The sequence below is a fragment of the Hippoglossus stenolepis genome, chromosome 6, assembly GCF_022539355.2.
Source record: "Hippoglossus stenolepis isolate QCI-W04-F060 chromosome 6, HSTE1.2, whole genome shotgun sequence".
Taxonomy (NCBI): domain Eukaryota; kingdom Metazoa; phylum Chordata; class Actinopteri; order Pleuronectiformes; family Pleuronectidae; genus Hippoglossus; species Hippoglossus stenolepis.
Window position 1 is genome coordinate 4,650,214 of NC_061488.1, and position 24,587 is coordinate 4,674,800.

The 24,587-nt window shown below is 41.2% G+C and overlaps 3 protein-coding genes across 5 annotated transcripts; 2 read left to right on the top strand and 1 right to left on the bottom strand.

Annotated features, from left to right (window-relative positions):
• Positions 1-4,778: 4,778 nt before the first annotated feature.
• nr4a1 (nuclear receptor subfamily 4, group A, member 1) lies at positions 4,779-11,108 on the top strand. Its single transcript, XM_035158884.2, has 7 exons — positions 4,779-4,860; positions 6,358-7,138; positions 7,251-7,380; positions 7,468-7,631; positions 7,723-7,925; positions 8,023-8,201; positions 8,686-11,108. The coding sequence occupies exons 2-7, from the start codon at positions 6,368-6,370 to the stop codon at positions 8,940-8,942; spliced, it is 1,704 nt and encodes a 567-aa protein (XP_035014775.1). The 5' UTR covers positions 4,779-4,860; positions 6,358-6,367; the 3' UTR covers positions 8,943-11,108.
• A 3,389-nt stretch (positions 11,109-14,497) lies between these two features.
• Positions 14,498-18,235, bottom strand: zgc:56699 (uncharacterized protein LOC405758 homolog). 3 transcript variants are annotated; one of them, XM_035159239.1, is made up of 7 exons: positions 18,135-18,235; positions 16,708-16,864; positions 16,493-16,599; positions 16,136-16,265; positions 15,969-16,052; positions 15,444-15,501; positions 14,498-14,843 (listed from the first exon to the last, which is right to left on the bottom strand). In XM_035159239.1, the coding sequence occupies exons 2-7, from the start codon at positions 16,790-16,792 to the stop codon at positions 14,768-14,770; spliced, it is 540 nt and encodes a 179-aa protein (XP_035015130.1). In that variant the 5' UTR covers positions 16,793-16,864; positions 18,135-18,235; the 3' UTR covers positions 14,498-14,767. The 3 variants fall into 3 exon arrangements, with proteins under 3 accessions (XP_035015130.1, XP_035015128.1, XP_035015129.1); XM_035159237.1 differs by having other exon boundaries at positions 14,498-14,846; XM_035159238.1 differs by lacking the exon at positions 18,135-18,235 and adding an exon at positions 17,297-17,431 and having other exon boundaries at positions 14,498-14,846.
• An 850-nt stretch (positions 18,236-19,085) lies between these two features.
• Positions 19,086-23,992, top strand: letmd1 (LETM1 domain containing 1). The gene is made up of 9 exons (XM_035159234.2): positions 19,086-19,241; positions 20,355-20,509; positions 20,984-21,099; positions 21,461-21,543; positions 21,690-21,876; positions 22,002-22,103; positions 22,241-22,393; positions 22,502-22,598; positions 22,776-23,992. Exons 1-9 carry the CDS (start codon positions 19,126-19,128, stop codon positions 22,853-22,855), a joined length of 1,089 nt encoding a protein of 362 aa, XP_035015125.1. The 5' UTR covers positions 19,086-19,125; the 3' UTR covers positions 22,856-23,992.
• Positions 23,993-24,587: the final 595 nt, after the last annotated feature.

A 24,587-nucleotide genomic window follows, 5' to 3' on the forward strand; every position in this document is an offset into this window, starting at 1 on the left:
CTACGTATGACACTGTTTGAATCTAATCACATGATTTAGCTCTCATACGTCATGTCTGGTTCTCTGGTCTGTGGCTTTCTTCATTTCCAGAGTGAGTTCTTGTTAAATTTAAATCTCCTACTCTCTTCACTTCTGCAACAAGCACATTTCAAGAACGTCATAACCTCCAAAATATTGCAGAACCCTTGTATGAGGCTGCATTAGTTTCTGGTGAACACAATAAGCAGCCAGCTACGTGTGTATTCACCAGCAAGTCATGCTGCCGTGTCACGCCACCAGATGGAGCGTGCACAGTGTGTCATAGCTCCTCCTGTTGGTGCAAACCTCAGCAAAAGTTGGGAAGTCTGAAGGGAGCTCCGACATAATGGATAAGATGTCACTTGTTCCTGCTCTGAAGTGTCTGACAGCAAAGTGCACCCTCAAACACATAGACATGTCATAATGCACAACGGGGATCTGAACAAAATGAAAAAGGTAATAACTGACAGTGACAGGTTGTATTTTTATGTGACCTGAATGTAAAATATGATCCATATTTCTTTTATGTGTCACGTGTGATCTGCTTCTCATGTGAGAAGGGAAAGTGGAACCTGAGAAGGACATGGGCGACTCAAGCCTCGTGGAGGAATGTGGGAGTAATTGAAAACTGTCTCATGTGTTTGGTCAAAAAAGGGAAAGACTCACAAGGAGGCCGAGTCGTTCTTACGTCATCTGGTGCACCAGCTTCTCCAAATGTGTTGGTTTTATGGTCTGGAAATAATTTTTTTGTAATATATATGTAATTTATTGGAATTTTGAATCATTGTGGAAATGCCACGACTCACATGACCAGGATTTCCCTTTAATCACGTTTTCTGTTTCACATGTTATATTTTACATATTTTACAATCAACCTCAATGAAAATTGAATAAAACAAAAAACATAAAAAATAAAATATGTATTTTTTTTTTTTGCGTCAATCTAAGGAATCTGTTCCTGTGTCATTACCAAAATATCTCTTCCTACTTATTCCTCTATATACACAATACAAAACAAGACATGGTACAATACGGTACAAAACTAAACGATACAACACAAAACCATACGATGCAATAACATTTTATTAGCTCCACAAACGTCATTGTCACCATTAGTGATCACATCAGAGACACATTTAATGGATTGATGGATAATTGACGGAGAACCTTCAGGGCTAAGTGCAGCGTCCCAACCTCAGAGTGTGGCCCTAGATGTTCCTAATCTTCTTAACATTGTCATGCATCTGTACATACACAACATAAGTCGTCCTCCAACCAGAAGGTTGACGGCTCGATTCCCATAGACGATGTGTCCTTTGGCAAGATGCTGAACCCTGAATGGCCCCTAATAAATGTTAATTGCACTAATTGGAAGTCGCTTTGGATAAAAGTGTCAGCTAAATGACACGTAATTTACCTTTTCAATCCATCACTTGCTTTCCTTTACTGCTGTTAGCCCTGTGTAAGGTTGTTAATTCAACTTAAAGGTAATTTCTTAGACTTGAGGTTTTGAGGTTTGTCATATTTCCACAATTACATATCAATGCTTTGATATAAATGGTGAGAAAACTTTAATTATCCAGTAGTGTGTTTCAAGTAAGGTGTCATTTATCACAGGTGCTATTCAATTCAATTCAGATTAATTGTGTTATTTAGTTTCAAGTCTTTTTATAAGGTAGAGACCTTAGAAATGATAGAGAAGCCCAACAGTTACCACATAGAGCAAACATATTGCATTACGTTAGTCAGAGGTGTCTATATTCCAGGGTCAAGAAGAAGATAAACAGTAAATATTAGATCGGGTGAATGTATGAATAAAACACACGAGGACATACCTGCAGATGCACACGAACACGACTTCATATCACGTTCCACGCAAACAAGTTCCACCTTGCACCACCTATAAAAACATCATGTGACACTTTACCAGTGGCACAAAGGCACGTTTGAACCCGCTCACCGTGTTCTTGGTGTCCTGGCCACCAGGAGAAGCTGATACTTTAGGTGCAGCATGTATGAGCTATGTCTGTGGCACAAATGTATCTGCAAGTCCTAAAACAGGTGGCTGGTAAATGGAGGACCAGTAACATACTTTTACTGTAGAAGCAGTGGAGGTTTGGTAAAAAGATGCAAAGCAAAACTGAGAGCATCTTCACTGCTTTGTTTACAGGTTCATGCAAACTACCAGGGTATTTATAACCATAACAATAAGGGTTTTTATTTATATAGCACATTTCAACTACAAAAAGGAGTAGAAATGAAAATCAGAGATCCATAAATAGTCGGGACATGTCAAACCACACTGTGCCCACACATGTGTCATTTTGTTGGCTAATCTGATAATATGCTCCTTTTTGTCTGGTGCAATTAAAATAAAGGAACTATTGGAATTATGAAATATCTACAAAAGATATTGTAAAAGAGAATCTCATGTGAATGGAATGAGCGTGTTGACTTGAGTTATTGTATCCAAATAAATAAGATAATAATAATAGTAATAATACACTTTTCAACTACACTGAGTAGAAATTACAATCAGAAACCCATAAAATTCCTCCTTGTAGGACATACAAGTTTTCTAACATGACAGCAAGTATATTTATGTGATAGATAAAATAGAAAAGAAGAAATTGTGCCTAACCGGATAATCCACTCCATTAAGGCAAATTCAATTTAAGTAAAGGAATTAGCAAGTACAATGAAATAACAAAAGATCATCTCATATGAAGTGAAAATGTACAGTATTTATTAAAAAAGACCTTAATATCTAATAATGTGCAGTACTTCCACATGAAAATGTTCTATGGCAAACTAAAATATTACTCCACAATGACAAACATCCTCTAAATATAAAAATAGCACAGTGGGCGAGCGACAGGTGGGGGGAGGAGATCTGGCCATGCACATGTGATAATACATAAAGACTACGTGTGCTGGGACATGCATGTGTGTGTGTGTGAGCACAGTTGCACATAAAAGGCCACATCCCCCCCCGTCTGCAACATGCAGACTCTCACATCAGCCTGTACTCACAGCACAACTTCCTTTGTTGCAGCAGCTCGTGAAAAAAGCTCTTCCTCTCACGGTTCCTCTCCGAGTTGTATCAATGACGTTATTCAGAGGCAGAGAGGAAAATGGTGAATCTACAACCGTTTGAAAACCAAGGGGCCACATGGAGGAGAAGAGAGTGTGAGACCTCAGAGAAAGTGTGTGTTTGCAGATAAATATGTTTCTCAGTCATTATAGTGAGGATTTGTTTTATTGTGGTTACTGACTGCAGGGGATAGACACAATAACAGCAACAGAGCACTTTATTAGGGACACTTACAAACAGTGGTGGGTTGTAACAAAGTTTACTTCATCACTGAACATTTTCATGTATCTTTACTTTACTTTAGTGGATTTATTTTCAGGTACTTTTCACTTTTACTCCACTACATGCATCAGTAAATAACTACATCTTCACATAGTTTTTTAAAATATTTTTAAAAGTAATCAATAACAATAGGGGAATTGGTCGATTGATCCAATCAGAGCGTGCGGGTAACATTAGACTCCGCTTCCTGCAGCAGCATCACTGAAATGGAAGAAGAGGCCACTGCTGAGACTCAGCCATTAAAGGTAAGAGTGGACAAGGCCTCAACAACTGGGACAGAACTGGGACATTCTGCAGACATTATACCATGTAATCATCTCAACATGGAGCAGAATCTCCAAGGGATGTTTCCCACATCCGGTGAAATCAATACTTTAAATTATTAGGCAGTAATAGTAATAGAATGGTGCTGAAAATCAATAACACCACAAAATACAAAGCTCAAATTTGTACGTCTGACTGCAGGACTGTTTTGTTTTCTCTGCTAAATGCTGCTGTGCCCCACATGCGCTGGGCAGTCAATTTGCACAGAAGCACAGAACTGGGATGTTAAAACTAGATTTTTACAACCGGAGCCCAAATCAAAACAAACCCTTTTCGTTTTTGCATATTGCCCAACACATGTTCAATTCAAAATTCATACGGCAACATCATCAACATGTGACCATCATGAAGTTCAATGAACCTTCTAATAACAAAAGGTTGATCGAGCAGTTCCTCTTGGGTTTTTACATAAGTTGGCGGGAATCCAACATTTCCTTCTCCGCCAGAAAATAGAAAAAGTCATCTGACTTCTTGTTTATAAATTATGAAATCATATTTTCCCGTCTTAGCAGAAAAACTCACATCATAGAGAAATTTGTGGAGTCATTTTATTCTGCTTATTGAGTTTCATTCAGTGTGTGTGTGTGTGTGTGTGTTCCTGTACTTATATCTTTGGGAGGACCATTTTTGGCATAGACCTACAGAGTGAGGACATTTTGAACCTGTCCGCATATTTACTATCTTTTTGAGGGGAAAGACATTGGTTTTAGGGTTAGAATTAGGTTCAGGTTTATTTTAGGGTTAGGCATTTAGTTTGGATGGTTAAGGTTAGGTGAAGGATCTAGGGACTGTATTATCAATGAGTGTCCTCACTAAGATAGAAGTACAAACGTGTGTGTGTGTGTGTGTGTGTGTGTGCGCGCGCGCGCAGGTGTGTGTGTGTGTGTGTGTGTGTGTGCGTCAACGGAATCCCGGAGTGCGTCATCCCGGACGACCGCGGTCTCGAACGCGGGCCATGATTGGCCGGCGGATGGAAATCTCCCCGCCCACCGCGCGGCCCTTGTATGGAAAGAGTTCTGTGACGTCACGGGCGCGCTAGCGCCGCCAGTATAAAGGCGCAGTGAGCGCGCGGAGGGAGCGCGCCTCAGCTCGGAGACTTCGACGATGACACGCGGCAGATAAAAGTCTTATAGACTCAACAGGTGAGAAATATTAATATCCGACATATTAATGTATAGAATATTAATATCAGACATATTTTATTTATTTGAAAATGAGCATCACAATACATGACAACGGATTTAAACCAGACACACCTCTCTTTATCATACAGTAAATCCATTTGAAGATAAATCATGTGAAGTTATGTTCACATGATTATTATGTTGTGTGTTAAATCTGCTCGGTGCAGATACAACAGTGTTTGCAAGAGATATGTCACTAAATGATGGACTGGACTTTAACACTTTAACACTTTAACAGTATTCACTGTGCTGTATTCACTGTATTCACCTGTCTGTGCAATACCAACAGTTCATGTGCAATCCAGTCTCTGTACATATTCTCACACATATTCTTCCTGTTTTTACACTGTATATATTAGTTTAATTACATGCATACTTTTCTATATTTATTTATATTCCTTACACTTAAGTATTGCATGTTACTTATGACTTACTGATGCCTGTTTTTCTGAACTTAAATATATTGCGCTGTGTGTTGTCGTCCATATGAATCACTCCACAAAAGTTTTAGAAATGAACGGTGATGCTTTTGAAACTAATAGTGGTTGGGTGTGCAGGCTCGGAGGAACAGTGCCGTGAAAAAGTTCCTCATATTTGTCAGATAAACATGAAGGAATGAAGAACAATGATGATGGTTTTGATCGATCAAACAGAAAAGCACCAGTTCTCCTCAGCACACTTATAGTTCTCCAGGTGGCTTGTTCCATGCATCTTGTAGATCAGCTCCTCTGTGGATTTAAAGTCTCCTCTGTCCCTTCACGTGATCCCACACTGACTCCATGATGTTGAGATGTGTGATAATCTGTTGCAGGACTCCTTGTTCCTCTGTCTCTAAAGATAGTTCTGTTTGTTTGTGTGGGGTCGTTGTTTGGGATTAGTCAGATTCCTCCTTTATGAAGTGATGGACAAGAATCTAAACACTGTTTTCACTTTAATTTATCTGCTGATGTAAGATTAGGTTTTGAAATCCAAGTTGCCCCAGTGTTTCCCCATATATACTTTTTGATTTGGCGTCGTGCCCTGTGTGAAAGTCAACCCCACATTACTTTGCCTGCACATGTGACATGTGCAGCTGAGCAGAGACATATGATGAGATTATTCAAGAATGTTGCTATGAAGAGCTGAAAACCTTCCTGTAGTCTCTCATAAAATTAAGGATTTTCATTCCCTTCAAGGCCGGATTATAGGGAACTCATGTTCTCCTGACTTCTGTTGAATTAAACTTGATTTAAAGTGTTAAAATGTATCTGACTTGATAAGGATCTTAAGGAGGATGCTGCATTATCACCTTATCTCCAAACTTGAACCCCCACAGACCAGACTGAGGCCTTTATAATATTCCAACACATAAATAATGTTATACTGTGCACGTGGAGGGGGAAATGGACCCAAAGCAGGATGACTGGCCCCGACTTGAGGTGTTGTCTCTAACATTTTGCGTCATGTCTCTTTCAGTCTTGCAGCCATGACTTGCATTCACCCCCAACATGGATCTCAGTCCTACGAGAACAACCTCTGCAGCTCTGAGCTAGACTTCATCTCCAGGCTGGCTGTGGACATGAGCAGCCCACGGGACCACGTCTCCGCTCCGTCCCTGCCAAGCATCGGCTCACTGGTGGGCACTCCAGCAGGCGACTTTGATGCATACTCGTGCCAGTTCACTGCTGCACCTGCCCAAGTCAACCCGTCTTCAGGCCACGAGACCCCCTTCAAGCTGGACGAGCTCCAGGTTTACGGCTGCTACCCAGGAACGTTCACGCTGAGCTACCCGGACGAGGTCTTGTCCCCTGGTGGGTCAGACTATTTTGGCAGCCCCACATCCACCTCGTCTCCTTCAACTCCTGGGTTCCAGAGTCAGCAGGCATCCACCTGGGACTTAGCCTTTGGCTCGTTCTCACCCAGTCCAGGATGCTGGGCAGGTGAGGAGACGTCAGCGTCACATGCCCCCTCTTTCTTCACATTCGGATCAGGATCTGTGGAGGACTTGGTTCAACCGCATTTACGAGACCAGGACCTATTCACGTTGACCCACCCTCACCACTCTGCACTGACCTTCCCTGGCCTGTCGATGGAGCCAGCCCTTAGCCTGGATGGCAATGATCATCTCGATGGAAGCCTATCGCCAAAGTTAAAAAGCCCAAGTGGAAACGAGGGCTGCTGCGCTGTGTGTGGAGACAACGCCTCCTGTCAGCACTACGGGGTTCGAACCTGTGAGGGATGCAAAGGGTTCTTCAAGGTAATAAAATCTGACTTCTGAGAGACATGTCTTCAATAAGAGGAGAAAACTTGACAGCTTATGTTTTATATCTTTTGAGACTTGTTAAAAGTATTTCCTCTTCCTTTTACAGCGAACAGTGCAAAAGAATTCCAAATATGTTTGCCTTGCCACCAAGGACTGTCCCGTGGACAAGAGGAGACGGAACAGATGTCAGTTCTGCCGTTTCCAGAAGTGTTTGGCTGTAGGCATGGTCAGGGAAGGTGAGTTCAGTACCAGAGGACTCAATGTTGAATAATTGGGATGATATAGAGGAAATTAAATTAACATCGATGCTGCCGTTTATCCAGTTGTGAGAACAGACAGCCTGAAAGGACGAAGAGGTCGCCTGCCTTCCAAGCCCAAAGTCGTCCAGGAGGTGACGACTACAGTGTCTCCGGTGAGCATGATCGCTTCACTTGTGAGGGCGCACATCGACTCAAACCCTGACATTGGGAAACTTGATTATTCCAAGGTAAGAAAAAGGAAACAACATCCGTCCTTTTACTGTTCCTCGGCAATAATTGATTTATGCATCGGTCTAAACGTCTCTGCTGTAATTTCAGTATGAAGAGACGGAGGTCAGTCCGAACCAGAAAGAGGACGCTAGCGACATCAAACAGTTTTATCACCTTCTCACGACCTCCATGGAGGTGGTCAGGAAGTGGGCGAAGAGCATCCCGGGTTTCTGTGACTTCTGCTCCGAGGACCAGGACCTGCTGCTGGAGTCTGCGTTTGTCGAACTCTTCATCCTCCGTCTTGCATATCGGTGAGTGCAGCGTCCTGCAAACTGACACGATCCTGACACAACAAACAAACATCCCTGAAACATTGGATAACTAAACTGTGTATTTTCTTTTTCAAAGGTCCAATCCTGAAAAGGACAAGCTCATCTTCTGCAATGGCTCTGTGCTTCACAAGACGCAGTGCGTCCGAGGCTTTGGGGACTGGATCGACTCCATCTTGGACTTTTCTCAAAGTCTCCATCGCATGAAGCTTGACGTTTCGTCCTTCTCCTGTCTCACAGCTCTGGTCATAATCACCGGTAAGCACTTAACTCCTATCAGGCTTTAACTTCAGGGCCGGAGTTACTCTCAGACTTTGAGAACAGTTTGCACGAGGAATCTGGTTTCACTGGTGCGGACAGAATAATGCAGTTACACAATATGGGATTGACACGACAGGTGTATAACAAAATGAAACAGGACCTCACGTATGGGGCAGAGAGGAGGACAGTATGTACATCACAGCAGACTAAACATAACCACATGTTTACAGTTAAAGCCAAGGGATTGTTCCAGAGTGACAGAGGCGACGCTGCCAACACGTCGACTTTAACAGTGTAGAATTCAAGTAACTAAAGTATACGTCTTTTTTCTCCTGATTAAACTCAAAAGAGCAGAAAGAAAATAATTAGATAAACCTGGTTTCAAAGTTCACATACAATAATCAACGTGTGTTCTTTGGTTAAAGTCATAGTAACGCAGCTTTAAGGCTCATGCTCATTTTGCTCTTGCTTCCCTCTGCAGACCGACATGGCCTTAAGGAGCCTAAACGTGTGGAGGACTTGCAGAACCAGCTCATCACCTGCCTTAAAGATCACGTCTCCGGCTGCGGCTCTGACTCCTTGCGGCCCAATTATTTGTCCAGACTTCTCGGGAAGCTGCCTGAGCTGCGAACTCTGTGCACCCAAGGCCTCCAGCGAATCTTTTACCTTAAACTAGCAGATCTGGTTCCCCTACCGCCGCTCGTGGACAAAATCTTCATGGATACGCTCCCATTCTGAGTGAAAGATGGGAGAGGGGCGATCTGCGATATCAAATCTGGAGCCAAAGAGAACAGACTCAGTGCTTCAGGTAGTTTAAAGTGAAACTGTGAGGAAGCAAAGGAGAAGAATAATCCTGAGGGATTATGCGGCTCCATGGGAAGAAGAACTACTTCTCAATTATAAAGTGAGTGAGTTATGAAACTTTTGGATGCGACGTGGAGCATCAAATAAAGCTCTGACTGGTTTGATGTGCTCTCCGGATGGAATTAGACCAGCTCATGGACCAAAAGGCGACTGTTTACATACAACACGGTGCCATGAATGGAAATATTTCTGACGGAGGGACTATGAATGCACGAGTTAAACGTTAAACTTACATCTGCACTTTCATTTCAAGGATGTAGAGTGTTCTTTCTGTGATCTGGATGACTGTAAATTGCATGTAAAAAGTACGACAAAGCCAGTGTTGTTATTATATTTGGAGTATTTCTTTGAAAAAGGCCACGCAAATGATTTCACAGAACCAATTTGTCATTTTAAAGCCACTTTCTGATGTGAGTCCGCACACATCGAAGCATGTGAAGCATGAGTCACTCAAATCTACAGATCGGTTTATATTCAATGCTTCCATTAGCATTTAGTGATTGCTACGACATTATTGCGCTGTATGATTCATGTATCATGAATGGACATTGAGCAGCTAATGCATCATCCAGTACAGTCTTATGAACTGGTCCTGAGTGTAAATTATTTAGTTTTAAGGTGTTTCTTGTCACATGAACTGTATTCTACCGTCTGTGGAGGGGTCATTTTATTTTGGGCTTGTTGTTTTTACAGGCTAAGATACTCTGTCCACTGCAGCTGAACATTTATTAAACATGGAACGGGATATTTTAACTGCTTTGGTCATCTCTGCCCAGAACGTGTGGAGACTTACACTTGAATTCAAAGTGGTTCAACGGCAGATGACTGAGATATATTTCGTACATTGTACAGTATTTAGTACAGTATGTCAGTCTACTGTGTTCAGTTGTGCTGAGTTTCCTGCTGAGCCAGCAGCCTGCGAGCCCGACTTGAGTGTAACATTTTCTTTGGGCAACAGACGAGAACCTGCATCTGAAAAATGTAGCCCTGCTCAAATCCCTCCTAGTTATGTACTGGTCTCGTTTTAGAAGACGGCAGAATTCCCAGTCCAGTCTCAAGTGACCCAGTCTACTTCATCATTGTATAACACCCCGCTGTAACATGTGTGCATGTGTGCATGTGTGTTGAGACATGAATGTACGCCTCGTACCGCTTGAAGTAAATGTTATGGAAACACTTCTATCACTAGGGCATTAAAGGAGTATTTATAGCTGATAGGTCATAGATTACGGATGTATTTATAGCTCATTAAACTTTATGATCCTCTAGAATTTTATGGTTTTTTAAATTTTATTAGGATTCCCCATCAGTGACACGTCCACACGAAACATAAATGGCACAGGAATGACAAGGTCCAACAGTCCCCTTATGAAGCCAGATTTAAATCCCCTAGAATCTGCACCGAGCTGCACACTCTCATAGATATCAGTCCCCTAATGCCTTCAAGCCTGTTTCTTTTTGGATCAAGATGCATAAATTATTGCCTGGAACATTTGCTAAGTAAAAAAGGCCCATGTTCCATCCTCCCATCAAGTTGTGAGGGCAGAAAAGTAAACCTTCTTGGTGGAAGTAAAAACTATTTAAGTCAAGTTTTATACTTGATTGAGTCAAAATAGGGTAAACATATCATCTTATAACATGAAAATAACTTTTATAATGTGTTCCTGATGTCTTTTCCTTTTTTCTGGCGATGCAGCTTCTGTGCACATCACACAAAATGCAAACGCATCATCAAATGCGTTGACAGCAATTTCTGACCCTATTCCCTTGGATTTAAAAGCACATATCATTTCGGCCGCTGTTCCTCCAGTTGAGCATCTTCATTACTGAAGCTCCTGTCATCTGTGCCACAACAGTGAACCCTCTGTCAAGGTCATTCAGATCTTTTCCACCTGTCACTGTGACAGAGTCAGAATCGAGTGGGCCTGCTCAGCAACTGTCTGCCACACAGCATGAATGGATGTTTACCCTCAGGAGCCCTGGACTGTTTTGGCCATTTAATAGTTTAAATTTTTTACCACATTAAAAAGGTTTACCATCCCTCTGTTTGGTATCTTTGTTTTCAGGTTACTTCATGACCAGACAATTATTTGTTCACTTTGTCGTATCATATAAACGTATTTGACCCCAAAACACCAACAGAAATGAAAAAACGGATTTAGAAAACTATTTTTCTTTCTTCTATTAAAACCACAAACATTCTCAATAACGCATTTTCAAAGTTGAAAATGTAAATACAGGCTGAAAATGTGAAGATATAATTGTAAAACTGATAAAACATCAAGCAATAAACACCTATTAGAAATAATAAGTAGATGTAATGTTTTTTTTTGTTGCACTGGTGTGGACGCATCTACATTTGTTCTCTTCCTCCTTGATTCGGGTTTCTCTTTTGATTTGTCACCTGTCTGAATCTGAAGCAGCCGGGCGATGCCAGGTTTGACTTTAGTTACAGGTTCTCAAATTCTCCTTCTGGGTTGTAATGTAACTTAATAAACCAGTTGGAGAACTTAATAACCTTTCAAATGTTGGACTTGTGCAACAAGGGCAGTTGGATAAAGTCAGCATCACCCTGATTACAGATCTCAGACTGTGTGAGCGGTGTGACACTGATAACGATGGTGCGAATAAGACGGCTCTCTTATGTTCCTCAAAACTTGACTCGGTGGAAAAATAGTGGGGAGAGAGAGCGAGAGAGAGAGAGAGAAGCACTTGGTGGCAGCTTGTTTGAGTCCAGAACGAAGTGCAGGCGTTAATAGAAGATCACAAGCTTCAGACAGAGTTACAGGATTAGACAGCAGCTCCAGACTGCCCATCACACATTGTACAGGACTCGTATGTCTATGAGAACATGAGAATGTCACAATTATAAAGCAAGACCGACAGAGAGGCTTCGGTTTCACTTGGTGGCGACAAGCCCCGGGTTTGTACCTCCAACTTGTTTGCAACGTGACGGGTTTCATAAGGGTCACGTCTCAATGAGACCAGCAGTGTCACATTAATTCTTTCCTGTGTCACAAATCAGCCAAAAGCAAATGAGCAGCAGGGCAACTTGATTTAGAGTTCAATATCATTTCATGTTAAAATGGTGAGGCCCGAAGCTTGGTGGTTTTTCATTTACTTTAACTGTCAGTGTGACCAGCTGGGGTCAAATGTGTCTTAGAAAGATGACAGTGTATTTTTGTTGAGTTTTTTTAATTCTCTCCTTGAAATGACAGGTCAAGGTCAGGTGCTTAAAGGTATCATACTTCTTAGTTTTTAAGGTATTTGGTCAAAAATGAAAACACAGGACACTAAGATAAGATAAGGTAAGATAATATAAGATGGTCTATTATTAGTCCAATTATGGGAAAATTTACCTTGTTACAGCAGCAAAAAGAGAATAGTGAAATACACACTCACTCAGTAAAGGTAATAAATAATAAAACATAAACACGAGGAACTAAACAAATAGAAATACGTACAAACATGATTATTGCTCAGTAAAACGCGATGAAAACGATTCATCCTCTAGAATAAATGTCTGAACAAAAAGCTCCTACAGCAACAAATTGCATGATTTAACATGTGGCTGGTCACGGAGCCGCTCAGACGGGATACAGGAAATAAATGTGATGGAGACAAAGACTTCTTCTCCAAGTGGGTGAGTTTAACAGAAAATGAGTTTAGACAATAGTTGTATGTAACAAAGTACATTTACTTTGTTACTGTACTTCAGAGCAGTTCCATGTATCTATACTTTACAGTGCTGCTAGTTTTATTAACATCTTCTATTTTATTTCTCCGTGAACTTTACATGAGCTTGTGTTTCTTCTGCTAAAATAAACTTTACGTACCTTTCACCTATAGTTAGCTGTTGAATATTTTTATTCCACCTCTGGTAAAACATAGCTCCCCCTCATAAACTGGATCAGGAGACTAATCACTGGATGCTATATTTGACAATTTGTCCATGTGAAGATATAATCACATTCCAAAAATTCTCAGGAAATATCAGAGATGTTTCCCATCATGTTCAGGTGGCAGCGCCGGCTCCTACATGGAGCTGTGGGTTCATGCTGAGGAGGTAATAACCACCACTGGCTTTGGTTTGCAGGGGGGGTGATATGGCATTGAAGCCTCCTCAGTGACCAGCTCAGGTTTCCCTCATTCAGTTAACACTCTATATGCAGCAGATAGTAGCAGATGCATGTGAGAAGAGGCGGTGGTCCCTCGATCGATTCAAGGCCCCTGCACAGACTCCAGGTTCGGCACGTCCCGGGGACTCGTATCTGATCCTTACAGATGGTGACAGGGCAGCACAGCGCTCGTTTGAACACGTCTAATAATAGCCACGGCTAAAATAGACCGTCATCACATGAAGTCAATAATGCCACTTAGATAAGACAGAGCGCTGGCAGGACATCCTCACACACGGATTACCCTGGCACCCCCTCCTCACTTTGAACTCATGCATGAACTCATCTGGTACTTTTTATTTGCCATTGCTAAAAATGTTTGATAATCGGAGGAGCCGTTTGAATCCAAAGGAGATAAATCAAACACTAATTACATTTCAATAGGACGTGGGCAGAAAAGTCAGTGTCACAGGTTGTGCTGCCTCTCAAAGTTAAAAATGGACTAGTACTGCCAACTAGTGGTCGTGCTGTGACATATGTTTTAGGAGTTCCCCGTCTCCTTATTGTAGACTGCTTTTAATGTTTTTTAAATAATTTTTCACCCTCAATTTTATTTTGCATGCAGGAATTTACCTGTAGGGATTTTGATCAATTCAATAACAATTACTATTGATTCTTTTTACACCTTTTCACATAATTAAGCATTTGACCAGTTGTTTTTTCTCTAACAAGTAAATAAATTTACTCAGAGATTTGAGCTCAAGTAGAAGTTGGTGCTAATCAAACTTTAGTACTTTTAATCTTCTGCTACTTAAATAATTTGTCTCCACTGCATTTCAGAGGCAATTTGAAACATTTATTTTACACCACTGCAATCTAACAGCTGTAGCAACTGTTTTTATATACATATAATACACACAAATAAAAAAAGTGTACAAAGAAAATTCCAGGCTACTTTTAACACAAAACACTTTGTTTCAGGTCTTTTCTTTTCACATTGTACTTTCAGCTTTTAGTTATGTAGTTAAAACAATCTCCACTGGTTAAATGTTGCTTACACATTACTCTCACTATGAAACAGACCATTCTGCATTAGCTTTACTTTGATATGTTTACCTGATAATACTTTATACTATGCAGGATTTTTATTTGTAATTGTATTGCATCTTAAGTTGGGTGTATAATAACTTTAACTTAAGGATTCGGGTACTTCGTCCTGAGCTTAATTATCAACAAGCCGGTCACATTTTGAATCAGTGCACATTATGACATGCGATTCAGTTTCATTAACCAACAATCAACACAAGAGGATTTCAAATTGAACAGCTTTAATATAAACACTAGATTTCAACGAAAACCTTTCAATACAGTAACAGGGTATGTGCCAGTAAAATGCAACAATACATTAAGGTTATTTGTCACCTCATGCTACTAAAAGTGAGATCTCTTCAAACTAGATGCAGTAAGAAAATGTAAATACAATTGTACAAATTAAAAACATTTAACTTGCGAACAAACTTGTTAAAACCAAATTTAAAACATAGACCTTCACTAAGTGCCTGGAAAGTAGGTGCAACTAATTTACGGGTTAAACGGCGGCCCTGGGAAGACACCTGGCCGTCTTAAACCTAGACCATTGATGGCGGGCCTCGTCAGTCTGCTGAGAGACGAGAAAAGACAAGAGTTAAAAACAAAGAAAACAGTCACCTTAAACCAAATTACACACTCGTAGATATCAGTCCCCTAAATGTGCCTGATGTTTTTCTCATCTCTGTATTATTCCTGAAGAAAGTCATAAAAATATATCATAATATTAAAGATAGCGAAAAAATATTCCTGGACTTTACACGTGTGCAGCGTGTGACGGCTGCGTCGAGCTGATCTCCTGCATTTTGCAGTAATAATAAAAACCTTGTCAAATAAAATGAATGGATTCAGTCAATTAAAATGCTACAGTGCTTTTACTTTAAAAACAGGTACGGGAAGTGTTGTAAATATTTATTTCTGAGACATATTTGACAGCGAGACACTGAAACTGTGATGAAAGATCATTTTCAACATCTACTTTGCTGTGAACCGCGCTCATGCATCCAGCGTGGCCCGGGCCCATAGCCCACCTTTCCCCCCAATTTTCAATAAAATCAGATCCATAGTTTCTCTGTAATCCTGCAGTCACACAAACAAATAGAAATGAAAACATAACCTCCTTGTCAGAGATAACGAGCTCAGAGGCAGGATAGTGGAGCAGGACACTTACTTTGGATTCAAGCCATTGTTTTGACCCCATTTAAATGTGGGAGCATTATCATCGACCTCTGCAAAACAAAACAACACTGTTATTTTGTGTGTTTTCAAGCAGGTTCAGCTTCCAGTGTAGAAAGCAACATGGAGCGTTGCTGACACTTTACCAACAGCTGCTGTGCAGGTAATTTATGCGTTTTACAATTATACAACTTCTTACATGTCCAGCAGAACCTGAGCGGGACGAATGCGAGTGCTCATGGGATATATGTCTTCAGGCATGTTAGTATGTACAGGGTTAAAACTGATAGTCAAACACATATTGTAAACATGGTATGGTTGTAGCCTAAAATTAGAAGGTTAGTACCACCCACGTTTCTGTGTGCTAAATTTGCAGGAGATGTCAGCTTAGATTAGAATGAGGACTGGAAAGGGGGAAACTAGCTTTGTCCAGAGGTTTGGACGTCCACCCATCACCAACTTTAAAGCTCCTGTTTGTTCAATACATTAAACAAAGAAGTTGTGGCTTTTAAAATCATACCTTCATCCCAGTTCTCGGTCATGTTTGGGTTTACCCAGGTGCTGGCTGGGACCTGCCAGTTTACATGTCCATTGGTGCCTTCACCTGTAAAAAACAGAGACACTGTAAACTCGCACACAGACTCAATCTGCAGGCAAAGGGAAGAGACAGTGAAGTGAAAATCTCACCGACAGCCCCGGGGTCCAGAGACATTCTGTTCTCACAGGTCTCAGTGTGGCGAGTCAGCTCAGTCTTGGGCACGAGGTGGCAAGCGTTGAAAGGGCAGGTTTTCAGCTCACTGGCCAGCTTTGGATGATTCTGCATCAGAGAGCGATAGACTGAACGGTTAAATGTGCATGTGTCGGTCTCCCATGAAACGCTTCTTCAGCAAGGTTCAAAGTTCATCCATGGGCTCACTCGGACAATTTACTACGCGGAAATTTGAGGAAAGTGTCTGGAGTTCGGTGCATCTCTGACAGCAGCTTAAGCGAAGACAATTTTAACGTTGCTGAATATATTCTAACGTAATGTAAAGCTTGACTCACCTTCCTGCACTTTATTAGGTGGTATGGGAAGCGGCAAACCCGGATCTGGTGGTTCTTGTCAAAAGGGCACTGCATAAGTCTGTCTGGGTCAAGGTTTCCTTTCTCATCTAAAAAAAACAAACAAACAGAAAAAAGCTAACGCATTTAACACTATTAATATTTACCAAGACAGAACATTTAGAGCTGCTGATGGGAGTTGCTATGTTGGGTTTTACCTGTTTCCTCTGCCAGCTGGGCCCTCTCACTGGAAACAGTCCTGCATGGATCTGTGGTGCTTCCAAATTTGAACATGTTCGCCATCTCTGAACTGGGATCTAGTGACGACGCCCCAACTGGTCAACTGGGAAGGTCAAACACACGATGAAGGCGAGCCTGGAAATCGTCACCAATAAAGAAACATTGTTTAATAAACATGCAGCGTTCAAAAACTGCTGAACCTATCAGATTGTTAATCTGCAGGAAATATCATATATATTAGTTCTCGACGGAAATTTCACATGACCGCCACCTCAAGTCGGAACTCTACAGCTGCTATTTAGAACAGTAAGCTGTAAATAGTAGCCGCTACTGTGAACTTGTCAAATGTTAAACTTTTGTCACTTGCAAATAGGGCGATATGGAAAACAAACATATTGCGATCATTCTTTTCATATCAGTCGATATCGATATCGATCACGATATAAATCAAATCACTATTTCTGCTTCAGATGGTAAAAAAAGATTAGTGGTAAAATGCTTTCAACACAATTTGCAGTGCACAATATTCTTCTTGTCAGACTTCAAACAGTCAAACTATCTCCTCACTACGGAATTCTTCTCTGGTCCTTCTTTTCAACAATGTTATTGTCCTCTGTTTTGTCTTCTTCTGTAAAGATGTAGCTGGAGGTTTTTTTAAACAAGGCTGCAGGAGCCCAAACATTAGCACGTGCTCCTCCAGGTAATCCCGCTGCTGGGCCACATGGTCGGTCACGTGTTAGCTCACTGGTGGAGGTCTGCGTTGTCCCCCTGCAGGACTCGGGTGCGTCTTTATGAAGGACTGAGGTTTAAAACTGGGGTTAAAAGGGTCTCGAGTGCCGCAAAGTTTCTGATAAGACGAAACTGCAGCCGCCAGTGAGTGGGTCCCTGAACCTTACATGGAGGAGACAGGACATACACCGTGTCCCTGAACCTTACATGGAGGAGACGTGACACAAACCGTGTCCCTGAACCTTACATGGAGGAGACAGGACACAAACCGTGTCCCTGCACCTTACATGGAGGAGACAGGACACAAACCGTGTCCCTGCACCTTACATGGAGGAGACAGGACACAAACCGTGTCCCTGCACCTTACATGGAGGAGACAGGACACACACCGTGTCCCTGAAACTTACATGGAGGAGACGTGGCACAAACCGTGTCCCTGCACCTTACATGGAGGAGACAGGACACAAACCGTGTCCCTGAGACTTACATGGAGGAGACGTGGCTCGCCAAAAAAAAAAACCGTTGCCGAGCCGTTAAAGCAGTTAACAATATTAACGGTTAGAACAACTCTGTTTTTATGACTTTATAACACGAAGGACTTTGTGTTTGTTGAGTATTTAAATAAGTTCTCTGAAATAAAGAGTAGTTTTATGATGAAGAGTAGTTTTTCCCAGACCTTGAGTGTTTCGTTCTCCTGCCGCGGTGGATTCGCTCTGACTGGAAGCTCCGCCCCTCGCGTTGTTTAAAGTAATTTAAACCCTACGTCACTTCCGGTTTGACCCACGCTCACCTGCTGGAACCAGAATGTTAGAAAAAAAATGCATCTTTGCTATTAAAAACAAGAAGCAAAACATGATTTCACTTTTTCTCCACAATATGTTAGTTGTCTTTTTCATATATGGAACTTTATTAAATAACCATATAAAAAATAAACATACAGTGACAACAAGTTGAGGCCGGAAAGACATATGAGACAAATACACACATGTCCCTTGCATCAGTAAGAGATAGGATGCAAACTAAACAATAGAGTTGTACCCTACTTTGTTTACGATTTACCTTTAAATAAAACCTCCATTTTTTATGATGTCTTTCCGAACCAATATAATCTGAGAGCTCCTGTATCCACATTGTCACTGATGCTGGGTCCATACTCCTCCATCATAGTGAAACAGCTCTCCTGGCATGAAGAAGTCCAAAGTCTGTTTCCATGTCTGTATCAAGTCCTTAGGATATATATATAAGTATACAGAGTTTGACATATGATGGAGCCTGACAGGAGTTATGTACATTCTCACCAACCACTTGTTCGGAAGTCATTTAAACCTTGTACATGTTGCCTGTTTTTTGCGCTTTCAAACGGGCATCTGTACGGTATGAGCGTCATTACGGTAACTGTCTGCTTTACTGTATATGAGCGTCATTACGGTAACTTTCTGTTTTACTGTATATGAGCCTTATTACGGTAACTTTCTGTTTTACTGTATATGAGCGTTATTACGGTAACTTTTTGTTTTAGTGTACATGATTGTTATTACGGTAACTGTCTGCTTTACTGTATATGAGCGTCATTACAGTAACTGTCTGCCTTGTCGTACATTAGCGTCATTACGGTAACTGTCTGCTTTACTGTATAACAGCGTCATTACGGTAACTGCGCTTCCAACATGGCGCTGTCCTGTTCGAGCCTCTGCAGCCGTTTGTCTTTGGTCCGACTGTCCGTCCTCAGGACGAACAGGACAACGTCTGTCCTCTATTCTCCACACGTGTCCTGTCAGTCCAGGTGAGTGTTGGGTCTCTTCAGCTTCACTTGTCCACGACTTGTCCCCCAGTTGTACTCACATCTCACCGGAAGCCGTGTCGAGCTAAGCTAAGCTAAGTGTCCCTGCTGGTGCTCCTGTTCAACTATTCATTCATTATCTCTCATATGTGAGTTCCAGATCGAGATACCGGTGATCTATTGATGGACATGTTGAAGGTCTCACCTATAAGACATTGTTGTCACAGAGGACACAGACAGCGGGGACAGGGGGTGTGGGTTCTCCATGTCAGCAATGTCCGTCAATTGTCCTAATTCATAAAATCTAAAATGAAAACGATCAACATACATTTCGTGGATATGAAGAATCAGCAAATCGCATCAATATCGAGAGGCTGCAATGTAAAACCAGTTAACCTGATAACCAGTTAAACTGGAACATGTTGTGCTGTTTATGTAAAATCATGAGTTTTTAAATAAAATGCGTAACATTATTTAGGATACTTCCCTTCTCTCCACTTTCATACAGCAGGCTTGATTCCAAAAGGCTGTTCTAACATTTACAACCCAAAATTCAGAATTAGTATATCAGAGATATGTAAAATGACAGCGGCACAGATGTCGTAGATATTCAAGTTTTATTATTGGTAAAAGAGGGAAATATATGGTCAGTAATATATGTAATAAACATACACACACACACACACACACACACACACACACACACACACATATTATACCTCTGCATTTGTACAAACATTCACTTGGACTCACTGATGAACTGATTAGGTTTCTGTGGTTAAAGGTCAAGGTCACAGTGGCCTCTTGAATGATGATCCCATGACTCCTTGAGGGATTTCTTCAACTTTTGATGAGTTGTCACTTGGACTAAGATTTCAGATAGTTATTACACTTCACTGTTCAAAGGTCACAGTGACTGATGTGAATCTGGAAAAAGAGGATGTAGAAATATGTACACAGAAACTGCACTGGTTGGCAGAGCATAGAACCACAGTGCGGTAATTCTAGTTTCCATTACTGCTTTGTGAACTGGACCAAAACAAACCTAAAGTAGGATTGTCAAAGTGTGCTAATGTTTATTTAAGATACTCATGTATACCTCTCTTTTATTTCCAGGTTGCCTCTGTGCAGACTCTACTCATCATCCAAAGCTACTCGTGGTATCGGTCGATACATCACCTCCCGCCTTCAACTAGTAAATAGCAAATATGAAGGGTTCCTCAAAAGAAGATTTCCCCGCTTTTATCAGCTCTACCACACTTTTGTGGAAGGTAAAACCCATGGTTAACTCTTCTGAGATATTCAGATATACTCTAGATTCTTAAAGTGATACTGCACTTAAATGTGTTTTTTGTTTTAAAATCACATTTATCACCAAATTAATTAAAGTAAATCTACATTTAAGGGTTGAGCATGGCTCAAGCATCCTTTGTTTCAAACAGTCTTCGACCTTGCAAGGCCCAGGCTTACATCTACACCTAATAGAAAAGGGTGTTGTTGCACTGAACTACATTATATTGAGACATGTCTGGAGTCCAGCTTCTCAAATTTCAAAGATGAAATAAATGCTATTCGGACTGTATTCATCAAAACTTCACACAAGTTCCTATCATCAGCTGTTGCACACCTGATTTTCACTCAAGGCTTTTTCTCAAAGGGTTGAAAAGCGCCGTATAGATGGCAGTCCATTCCCATCAATACTTTTTATTACCATTAACATTGTTGCTGTCATTGTTCCATTCAAGGATTTAAGTTACTGTACCAAGATGCCAAAGATGTGAGGAGGATAAAATCAAAGATGTTCTTTGATGGATTAAAGTACCAGGATTTGCCCTACAGAGACATGGAGAAACTTAGACAGGTGGGTCAGTTTGAGCTGTATTTGATTTGAGCTGCAAGCTTTATTGATATGAATATATTCTTTATATTTTTATGATATTCATTATTAATAATCGGAGTCATTTTTAAGATACAAAAACATTTACTCTTATTATTCTTATAGCATTCATAAATATTAAAGTGTGCTGCCTTTCTCCATCATATGTGATATTAAACTGAAAATTAACAAAAGTGATTTATTTGGAAATGTCACCAAGGTCTGTGAAAAACAGCCACTTTAATTTAGTTTAATTTGGTTTAAAATAATTATTTGTTGCAGTCCTATATATATATATATATTTATTATCTTGTGGAAAATGAACTTACTTTTACGTTTATTTCAGTTTCGCAAAAACACGATCAAAGCCTTCCCGCTGGTGGTGATGTCCATCCCTCCCTTTGCCAACTACCTGGTTTTTGTCTTGATGTGAGTTACTGTGAAATAACCATCTTTTAATTTCTTTTGGCATCCTTTGGTTCACATTCAGCAAAGCAATTTGGACTTAGACTCTAAAACATCCCTACATGTGTCTCTCCTCTCTCTCCTGTCATCCCCCACCTGTTCAATGCCAGGTACTTTTTCCCCCGCCAGCTCCTGATCCCTCACTTCTGGACTCCCCGGCAGCAGGTAGAGTTTCGGGAAGTGTATAATTCCCTCAGGGCGCGGCACCACTGGCCAGTGCTCAAAGGCCTGGAGAACACAAGCCAACAAGTCAAAGACACTCAGCTGCAGAGTCGCCTTAAAGATCTGTGCACTAAAGTAAGAGATTGTATTTGTTGCTTATTTATTTAACAAAATGGTTAATTTGCTTAAACTTTTAAGTACAACTGTAAAGGCTGATCCTGTGTCAAGTCTTGCATGTGACTTTTTCGGTGCATTTTCAGGTGAAGAGTGGATCGAGCCCTCAAGTGTCTGAAATCCTTGCTGTGCGAACCCTGTTCTCTGGACCCCCTCTGGGCATACACCGGATGTGCGTGGATCACATGGTCAGTGGGACTCCTCATTCACATGCCGCACAAAACAAACGGCTCATACGGTTGATACCCAAATGCAAAGGGCTCGGTGAAACTGAACAAATCTATAGACTGGACCGTTTCTTCTGCTTCTCTTCATGGTTAATCAGAGGCGTATCAGCCCGCTGCTCTTCCTGTCGCCTCGCCTCCCTGGCTTCCTGATCGGCCGGCGGCTGAACACTCACGCCTTTGAGCTGCTGCTGCTGGACCGCGCCCTCAGCAGGATGGGCCATCACCAGCTCAGTGACTCTGAACTCAGACAGGTCAGTCGCTCTGCATACGTGTATATTCACCAGCCAGACATGATTTATATGATGAACAATGATAAGCCCTCTGTACGCTGTGTGTACCAATGATTTCACCCTCTCTAGGCTTGTTATCTAAGAGGACTCAACTCTGACAGTCTAAGTGTTAACCAGTGCCGGGAGTGGTTATCCCAGTGGCTTGAGGTTTCCTCCTCATTGAAAGGTATTTTCATTTTGATTTTATAAAAGAATAGTTCAAAATTACACTTTTTCTTTTATCTACAGGTGTAGATAACCACCAAATGTCAAACTATTCTTTTAACCCTGTGCTAGTGATTGGTCTGTCTTTTGTAAAATGCCATGTTATCCTTATCCTGCTTTTGTTTGATTTTTTTTGCAGACTCAGAGGTGTCACTGCTTTTGCACAACATTGTATTTCTGTCTGCCAACTACCCGAATGCTCTGAAAAGGTCCCACTGACAGGAAGCCAGAAGAAGTCTGCTTCTGTGATCGTTCGTGCACTGGGCAGCAAAACATCCTGCAGATCTGTTGACATCAACCTTTTTTGACAAGGAAAAAAATGAAAAGTGTTGATGGCAAGATCGTTTTGGAAAGTAAAACACAAAGTAGGAAACGCAAAGTGGGTCTGCCAAGAAAGAAAACCAAACCCATTTCTACAGGCTGTAGCATTGTCCTGTTTGCCAATTGACATTCTTGTCTTAGCCATGAGATCTCTGTGCTGCAAAGTACATTTAACAGTACTCAAAAATATGTGGACTCTGTAGTTCCACTCTGACATAAGGACAATCTCCAAAGTATTTTTTTGGCTTCAAATCTTGCTCGGTGCAGTTTTACTGTTTATGATGCACTGAACTAAGTTAAGGTAATATCTTGATTTATTGTTGCTGTGGATTTTGTATCACTTTAAGGCACAGACCTGTCATCTGTTTACTTAGTTCACACACATTACAAAGCTGCAAAGACAAAGAGGAGATTGTTAGTGGCAGTTCAGCAGAACTTTCTGATCTGTTAATATTCTGCTTGTGTGGCAAATTGATTGTACACATTCCATTCATAACAATCCACTCTCTGATACCTCACTTTCTGCTCTGCTCATATGCGTTTTTACTCTGGATAATACTGGTCATGGCAAAATGGCAGACAACCCTTATAAGAGCCTTGGTGGAAGGAACAATATTAAAAACATTAGATCACACCCTGTCTCTTAAATTGAAATTGAGATTGGAAAAGACACTAATGCTTGTGTGTTGGGTGAGAAGCTGAGCTTGTACATGAAAAGTCGAAACTGCTGTGATGGCACTTTACTTTGTTTACGGGATGTTTTCTTGCTTTAGGGGCTGAAGGACATTAACTGTCCTGCTCAGACTTCTTGCACATTTCATTCAAGCTTTTTGCCGACTTCAGGGTGATGATACAAAGAGGAACTGCACATCCCTTGTGCTGGGGTTCGGTGTTGTGAAATGGGAAACGTCACTTACTCCATGTGCCTTTCACAAGGTACAATACATCTTTGCTCAAGTTTTGAATGTGGTGTTGCTGTGCCAATATTATTTATATTGCTTGTACTGTGTCTGAAATAAAAACCTACATGCTCCATTCATTTTACCGCTTTGTATTTACACTACACACAACAGAAAATTAAGATTTAATTTATAGTCTTTAATGAAATGAAGCAGTTTGTGTCTGAGAAACTCACCCGAGTGCATTGAAGCCATTCAAACAAAGGTTTTTGAGAATGACATCCTACTGTCATCAGTGGATCGTCACATGCTGAGAGGACTGTGGTAGCATCACATGACATTGTGACACTGTTCTCATGCCTGCTCCTCTCCTCCCCATAGCAGGTGATGGAGAGCCCTGTGACTGAGTTGCAGCAATAACTGAAGCTTGTTTTACTAGAACAGACTGACAACATAAACCACTGACAAATGCAACTCGGCCACAAGACGCCCAACGAAATCCAGCAGGTTTTACAGTTGCAACCTTGCATGACACACTCATGACTTTGTTGCATTGACAGAAAATACTAAAGATGAAAGTGTTAATGTCTTATATTTCTGATGTCACTAAATTCCTTTGATCTTAAAAGTCATACGCACAGGCAGCTGGTAAGCAGAATCGTGGAGATTTCCCGGTATCTGTATCGACTACTACATTTTGGGGATTGTGACATCCCTCATACGTAATCTAT

Excerpts from the sequence above, each read along its gene's own strand:
- letmd1 (XM_035159234.2), top strand. The coding sequence starts at position 19,126 with ATGGCGCTGTCCTGTTCGAGCCTCTGCAGCCGTTTGTCTTTGGTCCGA. Across the intron at positions 21,877-22,001 it reads TTAAAGATCTGTGCACTAAA|GTGAAGAGTGGATCGAGCCC; the intron begins GTAAGAGATTGT and ends GTGCATTTTCAG. Across the intron at positions 22,599-22,775 it reads GGTTTCCTCCTCATTGAAAG|ACTCAGAGGTGTCACTGCTT; the intron begins GTATTTTCATTT and ends TTTTTTTTGCAG.
- zgc:56699 (XM_035159237.1), bottom strand. The coding sequence starts at position 16,792 with ATGGCGAACATGTTCAAATTTGGAAGCACCACAGATCCATGCAGGACT. Across the intron at positions 16,053-16,135 it reads TCTGGACCCCGGGGCTGTCG|GTGAAGGCACCAATGGACAT; the intron begins GTGAGATTTTCA and ends TGTTTTTTACAG. Across the intron at positions 14,847-15,443 it reads AACAATGGCTTGAATCCAAA|CAGACTGACGAGGCCCGCCA; the intron begins GTAAGTGTCCTG and ends CTCGTCTCTCAG.
- nr4a1 (XM_035158884.2), top strand. The coding sequence starts at position 6,368 with ATGACTTGCATTCACCCCCAACATGGATCTCAGTCCTACGAGAACAAC. Across the intron at positions 7,139-7,250 it reads GATGCAAAGGGTTCTTCAAG|CGAACAGTGCAAAAGAATTC; the intron begins GTAATAAAATCT and ends TTCCTTTTACAG. Across the intron at positions 7,632-7,722 it reads GGAAACTTGATTATTCCAAG|TATGAAGAGACGGAGGTCAG; the intron begins GTAAGAAAAAGG and ends CTGTAATTTCAG.